At 37.8% G+C, this 21,783-nt stretch overlaps 2 protein-coding genes across 3 annotated transcripts in view; one reads left to right on the forward strand and one right to left on the reverse strand.

The window, feature by feature from the left end:
- Positions 1-21,783, reverse strand: part of LOC115219174 — a 170,231-nt gene that overhangs the window by 66,174 nt on the left and 82,274 nt on the right. The gene's annotated exons all lie outside the window — the stretch shown is intronic.
- LOC118765995 overlaps positions 1-21,783 on the forward strand; it is a 41,891-nt gene that overhangs the window by 18,737 nt on the left and 1,371 nt on the right. Inside the window, exons 3-8 of one of the 2 annotated variants that reach the window (XM_036509003.1) lie at positions 1,360-1,396; positions 2,775-2,928; positions 6,325-6,503; positions 9,922-10,191; positions 16,828-16,938; positions 19,470-19,529. In XM_036509003.1, coding sequence (XP_036364896.1) covers positions 1,360-1,396; positions 2,775-2,928; positions 6,325-6,503; positions 9,922-10,191; positions 16,828-16,938; positions 19,470-19,529 — 811 coding nt within the window. The remainder of the gene's footprint in view (positions 1-1,359; positions 1,397-2,774; positions 2,929-6,324; positions 6,504-9,921; positions 10,192-16,827; positions 16,939-19,469; positions 19,530-21,783) is intronic. The other variant, XM_036509004.1, reaches the window with a different exon arrangement.

Genomic DNA, 21,783 nt, shown 5'->3' on the forward strand with positions numbered 1-21,783 from the left:
TTTACTAAATTATGAAATTTCACTATTGTCATTTTTAGCTCAATTTACTTTCACTTTTTTATGACACCAAACTGCATGTTAACCTAAGAAATAATGTGGAGTTGAAACTAAGGAATAATTGTAGGAGGTTTTTATGGCTATATGTCCTTCTTAATGCCAACCACCTATGTATATGATCTCTAACTGTGGAAGAGGTAGAGCCAGGAAGACATGGGATGAGGTGGTGAAGCATAATCTTCAAATGTTGGGTCTCTTGGAGGCAATGATAAATGATTGAAACCTTTGATGATTTGCTGTGCTTTAGAAAACTCATCAAACTAAGTGAAATCACAGTCATGGCTGGTGCTGGGGGCACACAAAAGGCACCTGTGCTGGCGACACATAAAAGATACCTGTGCCTGTGACACGTAAAAGGCACACTTGCTGGTGACACTTAAAAGGTACCCACTACACTCTTGGAGTAGTTGGCATTAGGAAGGGCATGGGTGCCAGTTGCATGATACCAGTATCTGCCACAACTACAATTTCACATGGCTTGATGGATCTTCCTTCTTAAGCACTGCATATTGCTAAAGGTCTAGGTCATTTGTCATTGCCTCCATGAGGCCCAGCGTTTGAAAGGTGCTTTTTATGTGCCATTGGCATGGATGCTATATAAATATACTATAATATAGTATAGATGGAATTAAAATCCAAGCTGTGTCTTCATGAAACATTTCTGAAAAGCTTGGCTCTATCTGATGAAATGCACATGAGTATTTGATAACGTATGTATATATATTATTATATTATAAATTCATTATATTCATATTAATATCTATGTTCATGTTAAGACAGTGAACTGGCAGAATCATTAGCATACCTGGAAAAATGCTTAGTGGCACTTTGTGTCTTTATGTTCTGAGTTCTAATTTAGCCAAGATCAACCTTGCCTTTCATCCTTTTGAGGTTCATAAAATCAGTACCAGTTGAACACTGGGGTTGATGTAATTGACTTTATTCCCTCCCATGAAATTACTGACCTTCGAAATCAATATTTATGCTCATGAAATGCATTCCTCACATTTTATTTGCATGTGTGTATGTGTATGCAAGCATATGGATGAGAAATTAAAGATTTAGTAATAAGGATAATAATAATAATGCATATTAATTATAATAATCCTTTCTACTAATGGCACAAGGCCTGGACTTTGTGGGGAGGGGGATAGTCAACTACATCAACCCCAGTACTTGACTGGTGCTTAATTTATCGGCCCTGAAAGGATGAAAGGCAAAGTTGACTTTGGCTGAATTTGAACTGCCAACTTACAGCCTTCAAATTAATTATAATAATAATATTTATTTAATATTTTCTAGAACATGGTGATATGTCTTTCAAAGACTAACAGTATAGGTAAGAAATGAATTTTTATATTTCATGTTGTTTATAATAATCTGGAGTAAAGACAGGAGAGATATGCAGTGATATATGTATGGATGAAACTGGAGGGGTTGGCACCAAACTTTGGCATGAAGAGCTATACAAACCCCTGAGTCTGATGTCAATGTACTGTTCAGAAGGCCACAGCTCTCTTTCTAGAGTGAGGACCATGTACTGCAGTAGCTTGGGATTCAAGGGCGCACAGCTATAAATATCTGCCAAAATATCTGAGGGATCTTCATCGAGTAGGGGTAGATGTTTCTAAGAAACAACTTGATCTCCTGCTGTCAAAGGTCCCAGATGAACCATTGTCATGGCAAGAAACTCCAAAGGAGGGCAACTGTGTCAAACTCCCTCCTTCAAAAGCCAATCGCATAAGAATGATCACTGAAAAGATGATTGCTCTGGTGCTGCTCCAGCATGGCCGCAGCCTTTGGGTTGAGACATATAAAAGATATCGCTAGCCACTATACCTTTTTCTGTTTTCTCTCCCTGTTTATTTATGTGTTCCTTTCTGTCGAAGAGCATATGCTTGAAACGTAAAAGACTTTCTCACTTCCTGAGCGTTAAACTAATACACCTGTTTGTTGTTTACACACCTGTGTTTGTCTTTTGTTTTTTTGTAAATTCTCACTAAATATATATATATATATATATATATATATATATATATATGGTGCAGGTGTGGCTGCCTAGTTAAGAAGTATGCGTCCCATCCTCATTTTTTGGGGGTCAATCCTACTGCATGGTATTTTGGGCAGGTATCCTCTGCTATAGCCAGGGCTGACCAAAACCTTGTGAGTTGATTTCATGAAAGAAACCTGTCATACATATGTGTATATATATATGTACATGGATGTGTGTGTGTGTGTGTGTGTGTGTGTCAGTGTCAGTGTCACCTTGTCTCAGTATCATTTAATAGTTGTAAAAGAGCTTGAAAATATGTCTAGCCAAAAGGAAATATTACCTTACTTGGGAATGTACACACACGCACACACACACACACACAGAGCTGTATGTATATGTATTACATGCATTCACACATATAAACACATATGTACATATATATATGCATGTGTGTGTGTGTATATATATATATATATATATATATATATATATACACACACACACACACTCATACTTACCTTCTCATATATATACATGTACAAACATATATGTACACACATATACATTATGTTTATGCATACACACACACACACACCACACATGTACAAAAAAATACTCTCGAGATAATATTTACACAAAGTTTTTCCTAATAATATTTTCCCCTTCTATTTACTATTTCTTTTTGTTCCTTTCATCTTTGTTTTTTGTGTTTCCTTCCTTTAAGAATTCAATTACAACCATGGTAGGATTTACTTGATATCGTACCAAAAAAAAAGCTGGACTGACGCCAGTAGTTATTGCCAGAACAGGGCTGGGCATTTGGCTACAATATATGAACCGTCCACCATTCCGGAAATGGGTTTCACCAAACAGAACAGGCATGATATCTATTTATCTATTTTTATCTATTTTTTTCTTTCTTTCTTTCTTTTTTATTTTATTTGTTTACAATGAAAAATAAATTTCTTCTCCTCCTCTTTCTTCTTCTTCTTCTTCTTCTTCTTCTTCTTCTTCTTCTTCTTCTTCCCTCCCTTCCTCCCTCCCTCCCTCCCTCCCCATTTCCCTACCTTCCCCTTCCCCCTCCCCCATGTCCTTCCTTCCTTCCTTTTCATTCATAGCCTTATTGTCATAATGAACCAGCAAAAGAGCTTTTAATACAGTCACTTGGCCTGCTGGAAATAGCAGCCAAATCTCCTTCGAATCATCTCATGCCATCTTAAAAACAAAAAAAAAAGACACAACGAACAATATAGTTACAGATATAATATAAAATAATAGGATAGAGGAAACTTGGAATGCCTTTGATCCTAGGTCTACTTCAGTAAGGGGTGACCTGGGGCTAAACAACCAACAAACATTGCCATCATTTTTGTCATCATTGTCGTCATCATCACCACCACCACCACCACCACTACATCCATCATCATCAGCAGGAGCAGCAGAAATAGTATCTGAAACAAGTATGGCAGTGAACAGAATACCTGGTGGTGTGTAGTTACATCCAGTTGTGTTTTGTGCTCAAATCCCACCTAGGAATTGAATGATATGCCCTCCTTCATACCTAGTGGTATTCAAGCCCTCTTCTTCTTGTTCATCCTCCAAGAATCTACTTCTTAAACTCTGAAAGCATTTGTTAAATACATCAGAAACAGAGGACTCAGGTGTGAGGGCAAGCAGAGAATTGTGATTATTTCCACTCAACCTTCCAGCTTCCACATGCCTCATGAGTGAAGAAATGATGAAAGTGACAATATTTCTGTGTCATAAATGCATGTGATAAACTGACCACCACCACTAAAGGTTCTCAATAAGTTCCAAAATAGGACCAAAACTGGTTGGAACAAACTCAGTCCGCTTTTTCTGCTTTCTCTCTCTTTCTCTCTCTCTCTCTCTTTCTCTCTCCTCTCTCTCTCTCTCTCTCACACACACACACACACACAATTATTTCCATTTAACCATTTAACCTTCCACATATTTTTTATATTTACTTGGTGTATCTAATTAGAAAATTATCGTTCATTATGTTTAGTGTCATTACAATAGATGTTCACTATTGTATAATTAGTGTCTCATATACATAATCTATCAACATTCAAACAAGAAATATAACTAACTAGCAGTATAGCCCAGCGTTGCTCGGGTTTGTTTTTTAGTTGCACTTAAAATGGCAGACTTTGATGTTGCGCTAACAAAGTTTTGACATAGTTTCAATCTTTTTTGAAAAGTAAAAATTTTGCATTATGTAGCTTGTTATTCTCTTTAAGTGAACATTTTTCTGGTTGAAATACACCGAAAAATGGTGACACAGCAATCAAAAAATTGTAAAAAATAGGGATTTTCATAGAAAAAAGCACCTTTTTGATGTAAATAATTTTTGGTGTTAACATGGTCCGATTTGAATTTTTCTCTCCTACGGAAGGAAGAGCAAGCCTTCTTTTATCATACTCTCGATTTTGGTCAACTTGCGCAACAGGGTCTCAGAGGAGATAGTGTTAGTTGAAGGCTACCAAACCTGCCACACACACAACACACACACACAGAGACAACTTCAGCTTTATATGTATAGATTATAACCTATATGGTCATATTTACTTGTGTAATATGAGAAATTTAATACAAAACATCAAGATCAAATATGGATGGAATAGTATCATAACATGTGTGTAAAAAAAGATAAGAGGATAAAATATGTTACTAAATACAGGTACAACATGGATTTGCCAGATCCTATATTTCTTGGATAACCAATTTTTCCAAACCACATTGTCAATTAAACAGATGTGAAATTTACTTAATTCCCAACGATGAAGAGTAGGCTAATACTCCAATAGTTTTTGCACTTCCTGCTGTCACCTTTCTTATGGATGGGAATGATGATGGCCTTCTTCCATCTTGAAGGTATGCTATCTGATCACCATATGAGTTGGATGAGCTCAAGGAGTCATTCAAGCAGTACTGTACTTCCAGCCTTGATTGCCTCAGCAGTAACCTGCTCCAAGCCAGGGGCCTCCCCATTTTTCAACAAAAGTTTGGCTTCTTTCACGTCCTCTAAGATTTTACTTTATTTCAGGTTTTCTTTTTACACAAATAATTAAATGAAACGCAGGTACCTGCATACTAGTATTATAGATACAAGTTTATTTATACTATACTATGTAAGGTACCAGTAAACTAGCCTGGGTGGTTGCAAGAATTTGAAGTTTCTGCTTGTAAATTAGTGCAGATTATAAGAAGGGTTGCTGAAAAGTTCCTGGCTTTGGGTAAAAGAAGAAAGATCAGTTAATTATGATTTTATTCAACATATTCTCCTCTTAGATTCACACACTTATGGCAGAGTTCCTTCAGTTTTTCTAAGCCCTGTGAAAGAGCTTGTAAAGTTGGGCCTCCAACCAGGCCTTTCATGATACCCTTAAAGCCAGGAACTTTTCAGCACCTCTTTGTAAGAGTACATTATTTACATTCAACGGATATTTGTCCTCATCTTGTTTGTTGTTAACACAATGTTTTGGCTGATATATACCCTCCAGCCTTCTTCAGGTGTCTTGGGTTCTTTTTCCTAAGGTATTTTTCGATGTTGTTATTATTATTATTGTTATTATTATTATTATTGTGCAGGGCCGTTTGCCAGCCTCGCCTGGCCTCCGTGCCGGTGGCACATAAAAAGCACCATCTGACCGTGGCCGTTTGCCAGCCTCGTCTGGCACCTGTGCTGGTGGCACGTAAAAAGCACCCACTACACTCATGGAGTGGTTGGCGTTAGGAAGGGCATCCAGCCGTAGAAACATTGCCAGATCAGACTGGGCCTGGTACAGCCTTCTGGCTTCCCAGACCCCAGTTGCACCGTCCAACCCATGCCAGCATGGAAAGCAGACGCTAAACGATGATGATGATGATGTCACTAATTGGAATTGAACTCGGAATCTTGGGGTTAGTAGCCCGCACTCTTAACCACTGCGCCATATGCTCGTGGGCATATGGCATAGTGGTTGATGAGGACAAATATCCGTTGAATGTAAATAATTCCTCATCTCTTAAATATAGAACTCTTTGTAAGAGTTTCTGCACCATCTGTGTCCAGAAAGTTGGCGTTGTACCTGTGTAGTAGTTAATTTTGGCAATTTTGTTTTTTAATTCATTCAATTTTCTTATATTTTCTTGTTTTTTTTTGTCTTTATCTTGTGCATGTATATTTATATACATACATGTGTATGTATAAATAAATGTATATATATTTTTTATTTATTTATTTTAAAAAATTTCTTATATGATATTAGAACATTTTGGGTTGGACTCCAGTGGAATAAAACCAAAAGTCTATCATCATGGAGCAACTGGCATAGTCCTCCTTCTAAACCCAGTGCAATATGTGGTAGTGTGTTGTTACAGACACCATATACATGGTATGCAATGGAATGCACTTTCAAATTACCATTCATCTGTGAAATTCGAAATGGTAAGTGACAAAATATGATATATTCACACACATTCACTGTCTACACACACACTGGTGTATATATATATATATATATATATATCTTTCTCTTTTACTTGTTTCAGTCATTTGACTGTGGCCATGCTGGAGCACCACTTTTAATCGAGCAACTCGACCCCGGGACTTATTCTTTGTAAGCCCAGTACTTATTCTATCGGACTCTTTTGCCGAACCGTAAGTAACGGGGACATAAACACACCAGCATCGGTTGTCAAGCAATGCTAGGGGGACAAACACAGACACACAAACACACACACACATATATAAACATATATATGACGGGCTTCTTTCAGTTTCCGTCTACCAAATCCACTCACAAGGCTTTGGTCGGCCCGATGTTATAGTAGAAGACACTTGCTCAAGGTGCCACGCAGTGGGACTGAACCCGGAACCCTGTGGTTGGTAAACAAGCTACTTACCACACAGCCACTCCTGCACCTATATATACATACATCCATCCATCCATCCATCCATCCATTCATCCATCCATCCATCCATCCATCCATCCATCCATGCATGCATGCATGCATGCATGCATCCGTACATACATACATACATACATACAAGAAGGGATCTACAGACATTGGGATGACAGATGACAGGGGACCAAGACTCCTGATGGTTTGCAGTGCTTGAAAAGACACATCCAGATAAGTAAAAGCATAGTTGCTCTTGCATACAGGCTCATTCCTTGCAACTCTCTCCAGCTGAGCATCCCTAGTCTTGTGGGCCCATATGTGCTGGTGCCACATAAAAATCACCCATGCCAGTGCTGAATAAAAGCCACCAGTATACTCTGTAAAGTGGTTGGCATTAGGAAGGGCTTCCAGCCTTAGAAACCATGGCAAAACGGACATGGAATGGGAACAGCCTTTCAGCCAGTCAGCTCTTGTCAAACTGTTGAACCTATGGAAAATGGACATTAAATGATGATGATGAATATGATGATGATGAATATGATGATGATGAGGATGATATATATATATATAAATCAGCATTGTTTGGAACTGCAAGAATTCTTCACAGGGTTCTTGAAGTATGACCAGTAAACAAGTGTCACCTTAGTTTACTGGCTGTGAAGAGCTGACACATACCCAGCAAAATAAGCTGAGAGTTTGCATCAAATAATAATAATCCTTTCTACTATAGGCACAAGGCTTGAAACTTTGGGGGAGGTGGGCTAGTTGATTACATCGACCCTATTGCTCAACTGCTACTTAATTTATCGACCCTGAAAGGATGAAAGGCAAAATTGACTTCAGTGGAATTTGAACTCAGTACATCAATGTGAACAAAATGCCACTAAGTATTTCACCTGGCTTGCTAACAATTCTGCCAGCTCGCTACCTTGCATCAAATAATAATAATAATAATAATAATAATAATAATAAAATAATAATGATGATGATGATCATCATCATCATCATTGTTTAATGTCCGCTTTTCATGCTAGCATGGGTTGGACGATTTGACTGAGGACTGGCGAACCAGATCGCTGCACCAGGCTCCTATCTTGATCTGGCAGAGTTTCTACAGCAGGATGCCCTTCCTAATGCCAACCACTCTGAGAGTGTAGTGGGTGCTTTTATGTGCCAGTCAGGCGGTACTGTCAACAGCCATGCCCAAATGGTGTTTTTATTTATGTTCCACCTGCACACTGGTACAAGTGCCAGTAAGGCGACACTGGTGACGATCACGCTCGAATGGTGCTTTTTATGTGCCACCAGCATGGACACCAGTTAGCCGCTCTGGCAATGATCACACTCGGATGGTGCTCTTAGTGCTCCACTAGCATGGATGCCAGTCATCACATTTGATTTCGATGATGATGATGATAATAGTTTCTAAAACAAGCACAAAGCCTGAAATCTTGAAAGAAGGTTATATTTCATTAGATAGGCTCCAGTATTTTACTGGTATTATTTGATCTAATTAGAAAAAAAAAAACAAAAAAGAAAAGTGTAAGAATAGTTGAATATGGTGGGATTTGAACTCAGAAGAGAAATAAGTAAATGTTGCAAAGCCTTCTGTCCCATGCTCTACTTACTGCTCTAACATTCATTACAGGAATTCCAGTGGAATGATACTCCTAGTAGAAAGAACTGAGTATAGCGGTTAGTGTAGGGTCTTGGTGTGTGAGTTGGAGGCGAAATAGCTGATGAAAAGAAGAGAGATGTGTGAGTTTGGAATGTACAAATAGAAGTGGCATAAGTTTCCAGCCAGCACTGAGGATGAAAAGCAACTGTTGTAGCTTTAGAAAAGGCAGAGAGAGAAGACAACATGTTTATGGGTTTGTCATTGGAGTATGTTGAGTGACTTTATCCCTTTAGCATTGAGATTACTCTGTCGAATGTAATGCTTATTTATTCACATTGTTTTCAATTAATCATGCATTATCTTGTGGCTTTGAGATTTCAACGATGTGATTGTTTTTGTTTTTAGAATGACATTGTAAAGTAGGTGTGGGATGCCGATGGTAGAATATTTGAGCAGGATATAATCTATTCTCTAGGTGTAGTCTAGAATGTCTGTGTGAACAGAAGCAGTACCATCCCAGATGTGGGAGAAGTATGCCATTGTGAGTCTCTTGTCTGAGTTTTATAGAGGTTTAGTAATTGTTAGTTGTTTGTTGTGGGTTGAACTATTTTCTGGCAGTGAAGTGGAGGGCCAAACTTTGCTAAGCAGTCTTTACTATGCAAAGTGTGTTGTTCACTGGCAGAGATGAAGAGTTGTTAGGCTGCACCATGATTTCTCAGTAATGGTGCAGCCTACCATTGAGAGTGGAAACTGTACTGAAGCCTGTCATACATATGTGTGTGCATGTGTGTGTGTGTGTGTGTGTGTGTGTGTGTGTGTGTGTGTGTGTATGTTTATATGTTTGTGTATGTGTGTACTTATCTGTGTTTATGTTAAAAAATCCCAATGCTGTTTTTTGTTGTATCCCTTTATGTCTCATAATTTAGAGGTTCAAGAAATAGTGATCTCTAAAAATAAGTCCTAAATTGAAACAAGAACTTGGATTGATATGATCAGCTAAAGCATTGGAGGCAGTGCCCCAGCATGGCCACAGTCTAATGACTGAATGCAGCAAAAGAATAAAACGTGGGTAGCAGCCACCATGGAGGAAAAGGCCCACCTCCACTAAGAATCTAAATAAAAACTCACCATTCTGTATAATCCTTGGTGTCTTCATGACTGTTGCCTGCAAAAACGTAGACTTCAAGAATTGGCTCCCTCATGTTCATCAATTTTTTCTTTTACACCAACCTGTTTCCATTAAATTTTCTTGAGGGCAGCACTTCTCTTTCCACCCTGTCATTCTTTACCATCTACTTCAAGTGCTAATAGTAATAATGACAATGATAACAATTTGTTTTAGGTAGCTGTCGTTATGCAGAGATTAAGAATTCTATCCTACGTGGGACTTACAGTGCCCATCGCATGCAGGTCTCTGTGGAACAGTGTAAGCATATATGTGAAGAAGGAGTACTCGGTTTTACCTGCAGGTCCTTTGTTTGGCATATCAAACACAGCTACTGTCAGTTCAGCGAGGGTAAGCTATGGATGACAGTCAATTACACATTGGAACACCATGAGAATTGGAATTATTATCAGAAAAACTGCACCACCAAAGTTATTATCATCGAAGGTATTGTCAACCCTTCAAGTTTACTTATTTTCACCTGAGATTAGTTTAAGGCAATGAAAATTTACCTGCAGATTTCCAATCAGCTGAGTGATATGCTTATGAGTTGTCCACTTCTGCTATCCTTCTCTTATTCTCTCTCTCTCTCCTCTCTTTTTCTCTTCCTCTCTATCTTTTATTATCAAACTGTGATGATGATGATACGATAGAGGAGGAGGTACCACACACACACACACACACACACACACACACACATGCACACACACGTGATACTCTAGGCAGGATGAGCTCACATAGAAGCCTCTACATGGTTTCTCAACCTGCTAGAAGAAACAGCTGCTAGTTTTCCCCTCATATCACACCCTTACCTTCATGAAGGAATTGATACAATATATAATGTAGTCCTAGCCTTGACATGTCTGAATGATAGACAGGATGGTCATGACTGGAAACTCTAGTGGCAACTTCTTAGAACTTTAATCTACAACTTTTATTTACTTATTTATATATTTATTTATCTATTTATTTATTTATTTATTTTCTTTAATTACCATATATAGTAAAAAGAAACTCTGCAATGTATGGGGGTGAAAGTGGGAAAAATTAACTACAACAATAACATCATTTCAAAGAAAGCTTCATTATTTCATTAGTGAAGCAAATATTACTGCAGTAAATTGGGAATACTTTATATAGTAAATCAGGAAATTCTAATTGATTAAAGTTACACTTTTAGTGATGTGATTAATCATTATGTGAATGACTGAATGTTGGTTAAAAAAGAAAAAAAAAAAGAGTGAAAGAGAGAAAGAAAAGAGATAAACACTACGACTGTCTTCTAGTTTCTCAGAGTTTTATCAAATGCTGCAACAGTTGCTGATATTTCAGTCTATTTTGAAAATCTTAAATTTCATTTTCAGCTGCCATTTGATCATCAATTCAATTTATTTTCATTGAATTAATTAAAGTGAATTAGGAAATGGACAGTGGAGCGAAAGTAAAAAAAAAAAAAAATATGTCTTGCCAATTCTTTGTTCTGCAACTTTTGAGTCATTCTGCTCAAGCATTTGTGGAAGTGTTGTAAAATGGTGGTAAGATAGCCACAAGGTGAATCTGCTGCGTTGGTTCAATTCTCAACTATTTTACTCTTTTACTTGTTTCAGTCATTTGACTGTGGCCTTGCTGGAGCACCGCCTTTAGTCGAGCAAATCGACCCCAGGACTTATTCTTTGGAAGCCTAGTACTTATTCTATCGGTCTCTTTTTCCGAACCGCTAAGTTACAGGGACGTAAACACGCCAATATCGATTGTCAAGTGATGTTGGGGGGACAAACACAGACATACAAACATAAACACACACATACATATACATACATACATATATATATATATATATATATATATAATATATATATATATACATATATACGACGGGCTTCTTTCAGTTTCCGTCTACCAAATCTACTCACAAGGCTTTGGTCGGCCCGAGGCTACAGTAGAAGACACTTGCCCAAGGTGCCCTGCAGTGGGACTGAACCTGGAATCATGTGGTTGGTAAGCAAGCTACTTACCACACAGCCACTCCTACTGAGCAAATATCAAATATCTATCATATATTTAAGGGAAATTTGGCCACCATTTTTGCTAGATAGGGGCTCCCACATTGGTTTGTCACGGTTCATTATAAAGATGTTCTAAGATGGTGAACTGGTAGGATTGTTAGCATTTTTGGGAAAGATTCTGAGCAGCATTTCTTCTGGTTTTACATTCTGAGTTCAAATCCTGTTGAAGTCAACTTTGCCTTTCATCATTTATTTATTTAGAGCAGTGGTTCTCAAGCAGGGTTCATATGACCCTTGAGGGTTTATATAAAATTTTTGGGGGTCCAAACAATAAAATAGTAAATAGTATTTTAAGGACCCCTGAAAAAAATTTTGACTTAGATATTTGTATTGGTATGTTTGCAAGAAACAGCTATGGTTTATTTCTCTAACATTTTACATAATTCAACCCACACAAGTTAATGTGTGAAAAACAAAATAGGAATTTTGAAAGAAGTTTCTATAAAACTAGTTTCTAGACATCAAATACACATAGAACTAGATTTTCTCAAACGTTCAGGAGGCTCCCTAGAGGTTGTAGATAGTTTTTATCACCTAAGTGACCAAAGTAGCTGTGGAGGAGGTTGTTATAAAAGTATAGTTGCTAGAATAAGAATAGGATGGAGGCCTCTTTCTTAAAGTGAAAGGCAGAGCATATGATGCTTGTGTATGAACAGCTATGCTTGCTCTATGGTAGTGAGATGGGAGTCCTGAATGCAGAGGAGATGCATTGACTGTAGAGGAATGAAGCTAGCATGCTCTGATGCATGTGAAACATCAGTGTGCATATATTACAAAGTGAAAATGTGCCAAGAGAAAAGTTAGGCATCAGATTAATCTGAAGTAGCTTGCAAAAGAGAAGACTACAATGGTTTGGATATGTGATGCATATGAATGAAGATAGCTGTATAGAGAAGAGCCAACTGCTTAAAGTGGATAGAACCTGCATAAGAGGGAGACCCAGGAAGATGTAAAATGAAATAGTGAGGGCTGATATCAAGATGTTGAGCCTCACAGAGAAGATGACAATGGACCACAATGTCTGATGATTTGAGGTTCCAGAAGCATTGTGTATTCCACCCACATGTATCATTAATTAACACACTCCACCCCAATGAACCAAACTACAGCTCTTCATGCACCATGCTTGTTTCCACCCACCACTGCTGCTGCAACCCAATGCTATTTTGTCAGCTCTCTCTCTCTCCTGTCCTCCTGCCAATTGTATCCCTTGCTATCCTACTGCTCCCCAACATACCCATGATCCCCACTCACTGCATTCTCCTTCCCACTCACCCCATTTGCATGCTCTTGAACTCCCTACTTACTCACCCCAACCAATCCTCTGTACTACTCCATTTACATTAACCTCCTTGTACCTTGAGGGTATACTCTGGCATGTCAGCACCCTCTTCTCTCTCTTTCTTTCTTTGACTAGGGTAACCATGTATCTCCTCTACAGCAAGACACCTGATTCTGTCCCTCTATCATAGCTTAACCTCACATCACCTGGCACATTGTCACCTCTCTTAATATCACTCCCACTCTCAGTTAAAGGGTTTTCATCTTGCTTGATGATCTTGGTGATGTGGGTGCCACATAAAAAGCACCCAGTACACTCTGTGAAGTGGTTGGCATTAGGAAGGGCATCCAGCTGTAGAAACAATACCAAAAAAGACAGTAGTGATTGGTGCAGTCCTCTGGCTTTCCAGTTCCTGTCAAACCATCCAATCCATGCCAGCATGGAAAACAGACATTAAATGATGATGATGCACGTGCACACACACACACACATAAAAAGTACCATTCAAGCATGGTCGATGCCAGTCCCGCCTGACTGGTCTCATGCTGGTGGCACATAAAAAACACCATTTGAGCGTGATCATTGCCTGTGCTGCTTGACTGGTCTTGTGCTGGTGGCACATAAAAAACACAATTTGAGCGTTGATGCCAGTGCTGGCCGGCTGGTCCCGTGCCGGTGGCACATAAAAAGCACCATTAGAGTGTGGTTGTTGCCAGTGCTACCTGACTGGCACCTGTGCTGGTGACACATAAAAAAGCACCATTCAAGTGTGGTTGATGCCAGTACCAATTGACTGAACCTCATGCATGTGGCACTTAAAAAGCACCCACTACACTCTTGGAATGGTTGATGTTAGGAAGGGCATCAACAGTAGAAACTTTGCCAGATCAGATTGGAGCCTGGTACAGACTTCTGGTTTGCCAGCCCTCAGTCAAACCATCCAATCCATGCCAACATGGAAAGCAGACGTTAAACAATAATGATGATGTATACTGATAATAAGAAAAACGAAGAATTATATATGTGTGTGTGTGTGTGTGTGTGTGTTGTGTGTGTGTGTGTGTGTGTGTGTGTGTATATATATATATATATATATATTACAGGCATAGACATGTGGTAAGGAGCTTGTTTCCCAACCATATGGTTCGGGGTTCAGTCCCACTTTGTGACACCGTGGGCAAATGTCTTCTGCTTTAGCCTTGGTCTGACCAAAGCCTTGTGAGTGGATTTGATAGATAGAAACTGAAAGAGGCACTCATTGTATACATGTATGCATATATCACTGTGTGTGTGTCTTTGTGCTTGTGTTTGGCTCCCCACCCCTACTTGCAAACTGGTGCTGGTCTGCTTATGCCCCGATAACTTAGCAGTTCAGCAAAAGAGAATGATAGAATAAGTACCAGGCTTTTAAAAAATTAGTACTAGGGTGGATAGATTCGATAAAAAATTCTTTGAGGTGGTGTCCCAGCATGGCCACAGTCTAATGACTGAAATATAGTAAAAGAAATAAGTTCCAAAATATAAACAGAAACACAGAGGAACAAATGGGATATTCACACACAAGACACAATTCCATCAATTGTAACTCAACACCATCAGAAGGTTACTCCCACATAATGACTATTGTTACTAATGTGTTCAAACTCCATGGAATGATGACTGATCTTGCTTACCCCTTCTCATGTGACACCCAATATAAGAAACCAATGTCACTGAATACAAGTTGGTGCTGAAAAGTTTCTGGCTTTGGGTAAAAGAAAATACAGGGAGGATCAGTAAATTATAATTTTATTCAAAACAAGCAGTATCGCCCAGAGTTGCTCGGGTTTGTTTCGACCCTTTAGAATTGGAATTTTTGAAAAGTAAACATTTTGCATTATGTAGCTTGTTATTCTCTTTAAGTGAACATTTTTCTGGTTGAAATACACCGAAAAATGGCAACACAGCAGTCAAAAAATTGTAAAAAATAGGGATTTTCATAGAAAAAAAAGCACCTTTTTGATATAAATAATTTTTGGTGTTAACATGGTCCGATTTGAATTTTATCTTCTACGGAATAAAGAGCAAGCCTTCTTCTACCATACTCTCAATTTTGGTCAACTTGCGCCACAGGGTCTCGGAGAAGATAGTGTTAGTTGAAGGCTACCAAACCTGCCATACACACACAACTTCAGCTTTATAAATATAGAGATATTCCTCTCAGCTTCAAACACTTATTGCAGTGATCCTTCAGTTTTTCGAGGTCCTGTGAAAGAACTTGGAAGGTTGGGCCTCCAACTAGGCCTTTCATGATACCCTGAAAGACAGGAACTTTTCAGCACCCCCCTCATATACTACACTGCAGCCTGTTATCAAAGCGTATCCAGCATACTGACAATATCATGTCTGCAACATGTGGACCTACAAGTAAAAAAAATAACTCATGTTGCTTTAGTAGCATTACACTACATAACTGCAGCTGATCAGTAGAGGTTTAAACATGTAGAAGCTATTTTGAATTCCTTTGAAAGTCTATACTTTGTCTCTGATGTGGTAGATATTTCCTCCTATGTCCCCACAAAGTAATGTAGAGCCGAGTAAAACTTATTAAATACAGGTGTGGATGTATGATTAAGAAGCTTACTTCCCAACCATGTGGTCTTGGGTTCAGTCCCACTGTGTGGCACTTTGCACATGTATATTCTTCTATAGCCCCAGGCCAACCAAAGCTTTGAAAGTGAATTTGGTGAATGGAGATATAAATATATATTGGGAGAGAGAGTCAATAGATGAGATCCAGAGATGCTCAATATAGAAAACACTTAATATTGTTCATCACTTGCATATTTTCAATCTTTGTTTTCTCTCTCTCTTTACATGTGTGTGTGTGTATGTATATTTTATTTATCTAGCCCAATTGATTTATTTGTTATTTGCATCTTTCGGTCTGTCTGTCTGTCTGTCTCTATATATAATAATAATAATAATAATAATAATAATAATCCTTTCTCCTAAAGGCACAGAGCCTGAAATTTGGTGGGAGGGCACTAGTCGATTACATTAACTCCAGTGTTTTGCTGGTACTTATTTTATTGACCCCAAAAGGATGAAAAACAAAGTCAACCTCGGCAGAATTTGAAGTCAGAACATAAGGACGGACGAAATGATGGGGTCATTTTGCCTTTCAAGCTAATGATTCCACCAGCTGGCCACCTTTATAATAATAATAATAATGACAATAACAATAATAATATAATAATAATAATAATAATAATAATAATAATAATAATAATAATAGTAATAATAACAATAATAATAATAATAATAATAATAATAATAATAATAATAATAATAATAATAATGATAATAATAAAAAAAAGAATAAGAATAGTAATAATCTGGGAATCTGGGAATGCATACAATGAGCTTCTCTACCCTAGGTGTATGGAAAACACCCGGCAAGAAACGGAAGAAAATTTGAAGAAAGAAGGAAAAAACATAATAATAATAATGATAATAATAAAAAGAATAAGAATAGTAATAATATGTATGCATGTATGTTTGTCCTGCACTGCCACTTAACAACTGGTGCTGGTTAGTTTATATCAGTGCAGCTTAGCATAAAAGAGACCAATAGAATAAATACCAGACTTACAATTGAGTACTGGGGTTGGTTTGTTACATGTGTATGATATATATTTGATACATATATATATATATAGAGATATACATATATATATATTTTTTCTTTTTCAGAGGAAGCTATTAAAAACAACATGTCTATGTTCAGTACCTCATCTCTTGTAGAATGGATACCAACCAGTAGCATTCCAGAATCATTTACAGAACACCCAGTAATTTCTTCATGTAAGAAACATAATGCATGAAGACCTCTAGCTAGGTCTTCGTATTCCTCAATTTTTTTTCGATTTCTTTAGTATTGACTCTGCTATCATAGGGAATTGCAAAATTCTATGATCTTACAGTTTGTTTGTTTGTTTTATCCTCTATAATTATGTCTGGTATTTTTGCTTCAATATTACGGTCAGTCTTTATGGTGAATTCCCACAAGATCTTGTAATTCTCATTTTCTCTCACAGCCTTTAGCTTATGGTCACCCTCTCCCCACCACCACACACATACCATGAGCTTCGCAGAGTGAACAGAAAGTTGGTTTGCTGAATTCTTTGTTATTTTCGAAATCAATTGCAACAAAATCAATGTATATCAATGGAAATATAGAAGCAAAGAAGAGTGTTAGATAGCACTGTGTTAGATATAACAGTAATGGAGAAGTTCTTAACCGGATCAAGCCGAAGCTGTCGCTAGAAGCTAAACTGCTAAGTTACAGGGATGTAAACACTCCAACACTGGTTCTTAAGTGATGGGAGAACAAACGCAAAGACACACACATAGATATATACATACACACACACACACACACATATATATATATGTTTATCATATCACCACCCCTGCACGATGTCTTTAAACTTTTTTCTTTCGTTGCCAAATTGTTTTGCCGCCTTTTTCTCCCAGCCTCTCTGATTCCTTCTCTCCCTCTCTCTCTTGGTCACTGCTTCTGTCCTCGCCTTCCACCCTCCTTGGTCCCCTCTCTCTCTTACCCCCTTCTCTCTCTTACCCTCTTGCGACTTGCTGCCTCAGCCATTCTGTTGCCATCGGCCGCTTGTTCAACATGTGTCTCATCACCAAAAAGGTAATCATTTTTCCACGCTTGCTGATATTGTTTTTGTGTCTCCTTTTGTCTCAAAGCCGTAGGGCGCCTGTGTCATCCATGTTTTTAACCGTTACTGTCTCCAAAACAGATTTTTTTGTTTCATGTTTGTCTCTGTTGCATTGCATTCTTTCCTTCTGAGGCTGGCTGATTCAGAGCAGATCTCAGAATTAAACAGCCGAAAAATCTGCGATGAGGAATCAGTTTCTGACTGAAGAACGAAGGCTTTGAATGACCCGTTTGTCTTTTATGTTCGTCCCTTCGTGTATTTCACGTTATTTATTTATGTAAAGGTTTATTATATATATATATATATATATATATATATAATAGAAATATTAAAATTACTAAGCCTCTCTAAAAGAGATTACGGCAGCGTTACTGGAAATTAATTGTTATCGCCATATTAATATGGCAGTCTTATAGATATAAGACTAAAAGCTGTCGCTGATTAGCTCCATGAGGCCATCGCCTTAAGATAGCTATTTGACACACAAACTGTGTCCATTATAACTTTCGAACAAGGGAGGTCAGCCGCTTCACACTGCTAGTCAGACAGCTACAGATGCGTTTCAGGGTATTTGCCCTTTGTCAATGTATATATACACGATGGGCTTCTTTCAGTTTCCATCTTTCAAATCCACTCACAAGGCTTTGGTTGACCTGAGGCTATAGTAGGAGACATTTGCCCAAGGTGTCACACAGTGGGACTGGACCCAGAACCATGTGGTTTGGAAGCAAGCTTCTTACCACACAGCCATGCCTAACAAATTTATTGCAGATAAATTTTAACAACAAAATCTTATATGGCCCTCCAAGGGCCATGTGGACCCTGGTTGAAAACCACTGGTTTAGCCCTCAATCAATATGACTGTTTGGCTAAGAAAGAAAATCACTTTGCTACTACATGGTTGGAGTTCAATCCCAGTATGTGGCACCTTGGGCATGTGTCTTCTACTATAACTTCAGACCAACCAATGCCTTGTGAGTGAATTTGGTAGACAGAAATTGCATGGAAGTTTGTCTCATATTTGTGTGTGTGTGTGTGTGTGTGTGTGTGTGTGTGCACATGCGTGCATATGTATGTGCATACGTACGTGTATGTGTATGTCTTTGTGTTCGTATTTGTCTCACTATCATCACTTGATAACCAGTGTTGGTTTGTTTACTTCTCCATAACTTAGCAGTTCAGCAAAAGTGACTGATAGAACTTTAAAAAATGTAGTAAGTGACTGATAGAACTTTAAAAAATGTAGTAACGGGGTCAATTTGTTCAACTAAACCCTTCAAGGCTGTGTCACAGCATGGCTGCAGTCCAATGACTGAAACAAATAAAACATACGATAAAACCTAACAGATTATATTTAAACAAAAGATCATACAAAATCTCTTCCATGTGATTAATGAATAGAAAATGTGATTAATGAATAAAAATGTCATTAATGAATAAAAATGTGATTAATGAATAAAAAATGTGATTAATAAATAAAAAAGTGTGATTAATGAATTAAAAATGTCATTAATGAATTAAAAAAATGTGATTAATGAATAAAAAATGTGATTAATGAATAAAAAAATGTGATTAATGAATCAAAAAATGTGATTAATGAATCAAAAAAATGTAATTAATGAATAAAAAACCCCAAATATTTTGTCTTTGTAGTGACAGATGAATTTGTATCATCATCAAACTTCCTATCAGAAAGCTATCATCCCGTTATAGGTAAGTTTGATAACATGACACAAACCAAATTGTGTATTCTCTTTTATAGATATTGTGACCATGTAGGCGCAGGAGTGGCTGTGTGGTAAGTAGCTCGCTTACCAACCACATAGTTCTGGGTTCAGTCCCACTGTGTGGCACCTTGGGCAAGTGTCTTCTACTATAGCCTCAGGCCGACCAAAGCCTTGTGAGTGGATTTGGTAGACGGAAAATGAAAGAAGCCCGTCTTATATATGTGTGTATGTGTGTGTTTGTATGTCTTTTTTTTTGCCCCCAACATCACTTGACAACTGATGCTGGTGTGTTTACGTCCTGGGGTCGATTTGCTCGACTATAGGCGGTACTCCAGCATGGCCGCAGTCAAATGACTGAAACAAGTAAAAGAGTAATGATGATTGAGTTGCTTGAGGGTGATTCTGTCTCTTAAAGCTATCTATCTATCTATCTATCTATATACACACACACACATACATACACACACATAAACATACACACACATACAATGTATTTCAAATTATTAACAACATAATATTTGTTTATTTTAATTAAAAACTAATTGTTGGAATTTGATGAAATTTCTACAGAATGATGGCATCAGTTATATGTGCATGGTGTGTAAAAAACATGAGGTTTTGTACAAGTGTAAACAAACCGTGGCCATTTGCAAACTTTCAGTGTTCCAAATTATTAAAAGTGGTTTGATAATCATGTAAGTATGGGTCATAAATATGACTTAACTGCTTCAGAGAAATCTGTTATTACTTCTAAACTTGCAAAAGGTAAATCAACATTAAAAATATCTAAAATAATTGGATGATATCACCAAAATGTGAAGAAGATTGTTACAGCTCCTATAAGGATAGGTAAGAGAGCTGACAAGGGTCTGTCAAGCACTGTTTCTCAACATTCTCTGTCACAAATTAAGCATGAAGCTCTAAAGAACCCAGGTCTTACAAGAGGGGAACTTATCAAGTACATTGGCGAAACAGCTGTGTCCAGAACTATCCAATGTCATCTATAAAAGGTTAGTAAACCAGTGACATCAGTTAAAAGGCCTCCTTTATGCAAAATACACATACAAAATCATCTGAAATAAGCAGAAAATAACATGAAAGTCAAGTTTTCAAAAGTTTTGATTACAGACAAAATTTGTGCTACCCTTGATGGACCTGATGGTGAAGAAATAACTCAACAAATGTTTTTGTCATTGTGAATAAATAATACCAATTTTTTCCCCAATCTCCTGTTTTGATATATATATATATATATATATATGTTAACAGATAAAATTTATTTGGCCCAGATGTGATTCAAACACGCAGCCTTCTGATCTGGAGTCAGACGCACTACCATTGCACCACAGGGCCTTCAGATAATCTATCTATCTATCTATCTATCTATCTATCTATCTATCTATCTATCTATCTATCTATCTCTCTCTATATATATATGCACACATACACACACACACACACATACACATGTATATAAGAAAGGGTGCTGAAAAGATCCTGGCTTTGGGTAAGAGAAAATACGGGAGGATCAGTTAATTATGATTTTATTCAACCTATTCCCCTCTCAGATTCACACATTTATTGCAGCAGTCCTTCAGTTTTCTAAGCCCAGTAAAAGAGGTTGGAAGATTGGGTCTCCAACTAGGCATTTTGCAATACCTTTAAAGCCAGGAACTTTTCAGCACCCCAACATATATGTATGATTGCATATATAGGCGTAGGAGTGGCTGTGTGGTAAGTAGCTTGCTTACGAACCACATGGTTCCGGGTTCAGTCCCACTGCATGGCACCTTGGGCAAGTGTTTTCTACTATAGCCTTGGGCTGACCAAAGCCTTGTGAGTGGATTAGGTAGACGGAAACTGAAAGAAGCCCGTCGTATATATATATATATATATATATATTATATATATATATATATATATATATGTATGTGTGTGTCTATGTTTGTGTGTCTGTGTTTGTCCCCCCAACATTGCTTGACAACCGATGTTAGTGTGTTTACGTCCCTGTAACTTAGCGGTTCGGCAAAAGAGACCCATAGAATAAGTACTAGAGGCTTACAAAGAATAAGTCCTGGGGTTGATTTGCTTGACTAAAAGGCGGTGCTCCAGCATGGCCACAGTCAAATGACTGAAACAAATAAAAGAGTAAAAAAGAGTAAGAGTGTCTGTATCACTAGCGATTTTTTTCCCCCTGTCTTCCCTTCTCGGGATCTTTCCTTCTCCTATGTTTCCGACGA

Source organism: Octopus sinensis, linkage group LG14, assembly GCF_006345805.1.
Source record: "Octopus sinensis linkage group LG14, ASM634580v1, whole genome shotgun sequence".
In the NCBI taxonomy this organism is placed as follows: Eukaryota; Metazoa; Mollusca; class Cephalopoda; order Octopoda; family Octopodidae; genus Octopus; species Octopus sinensis.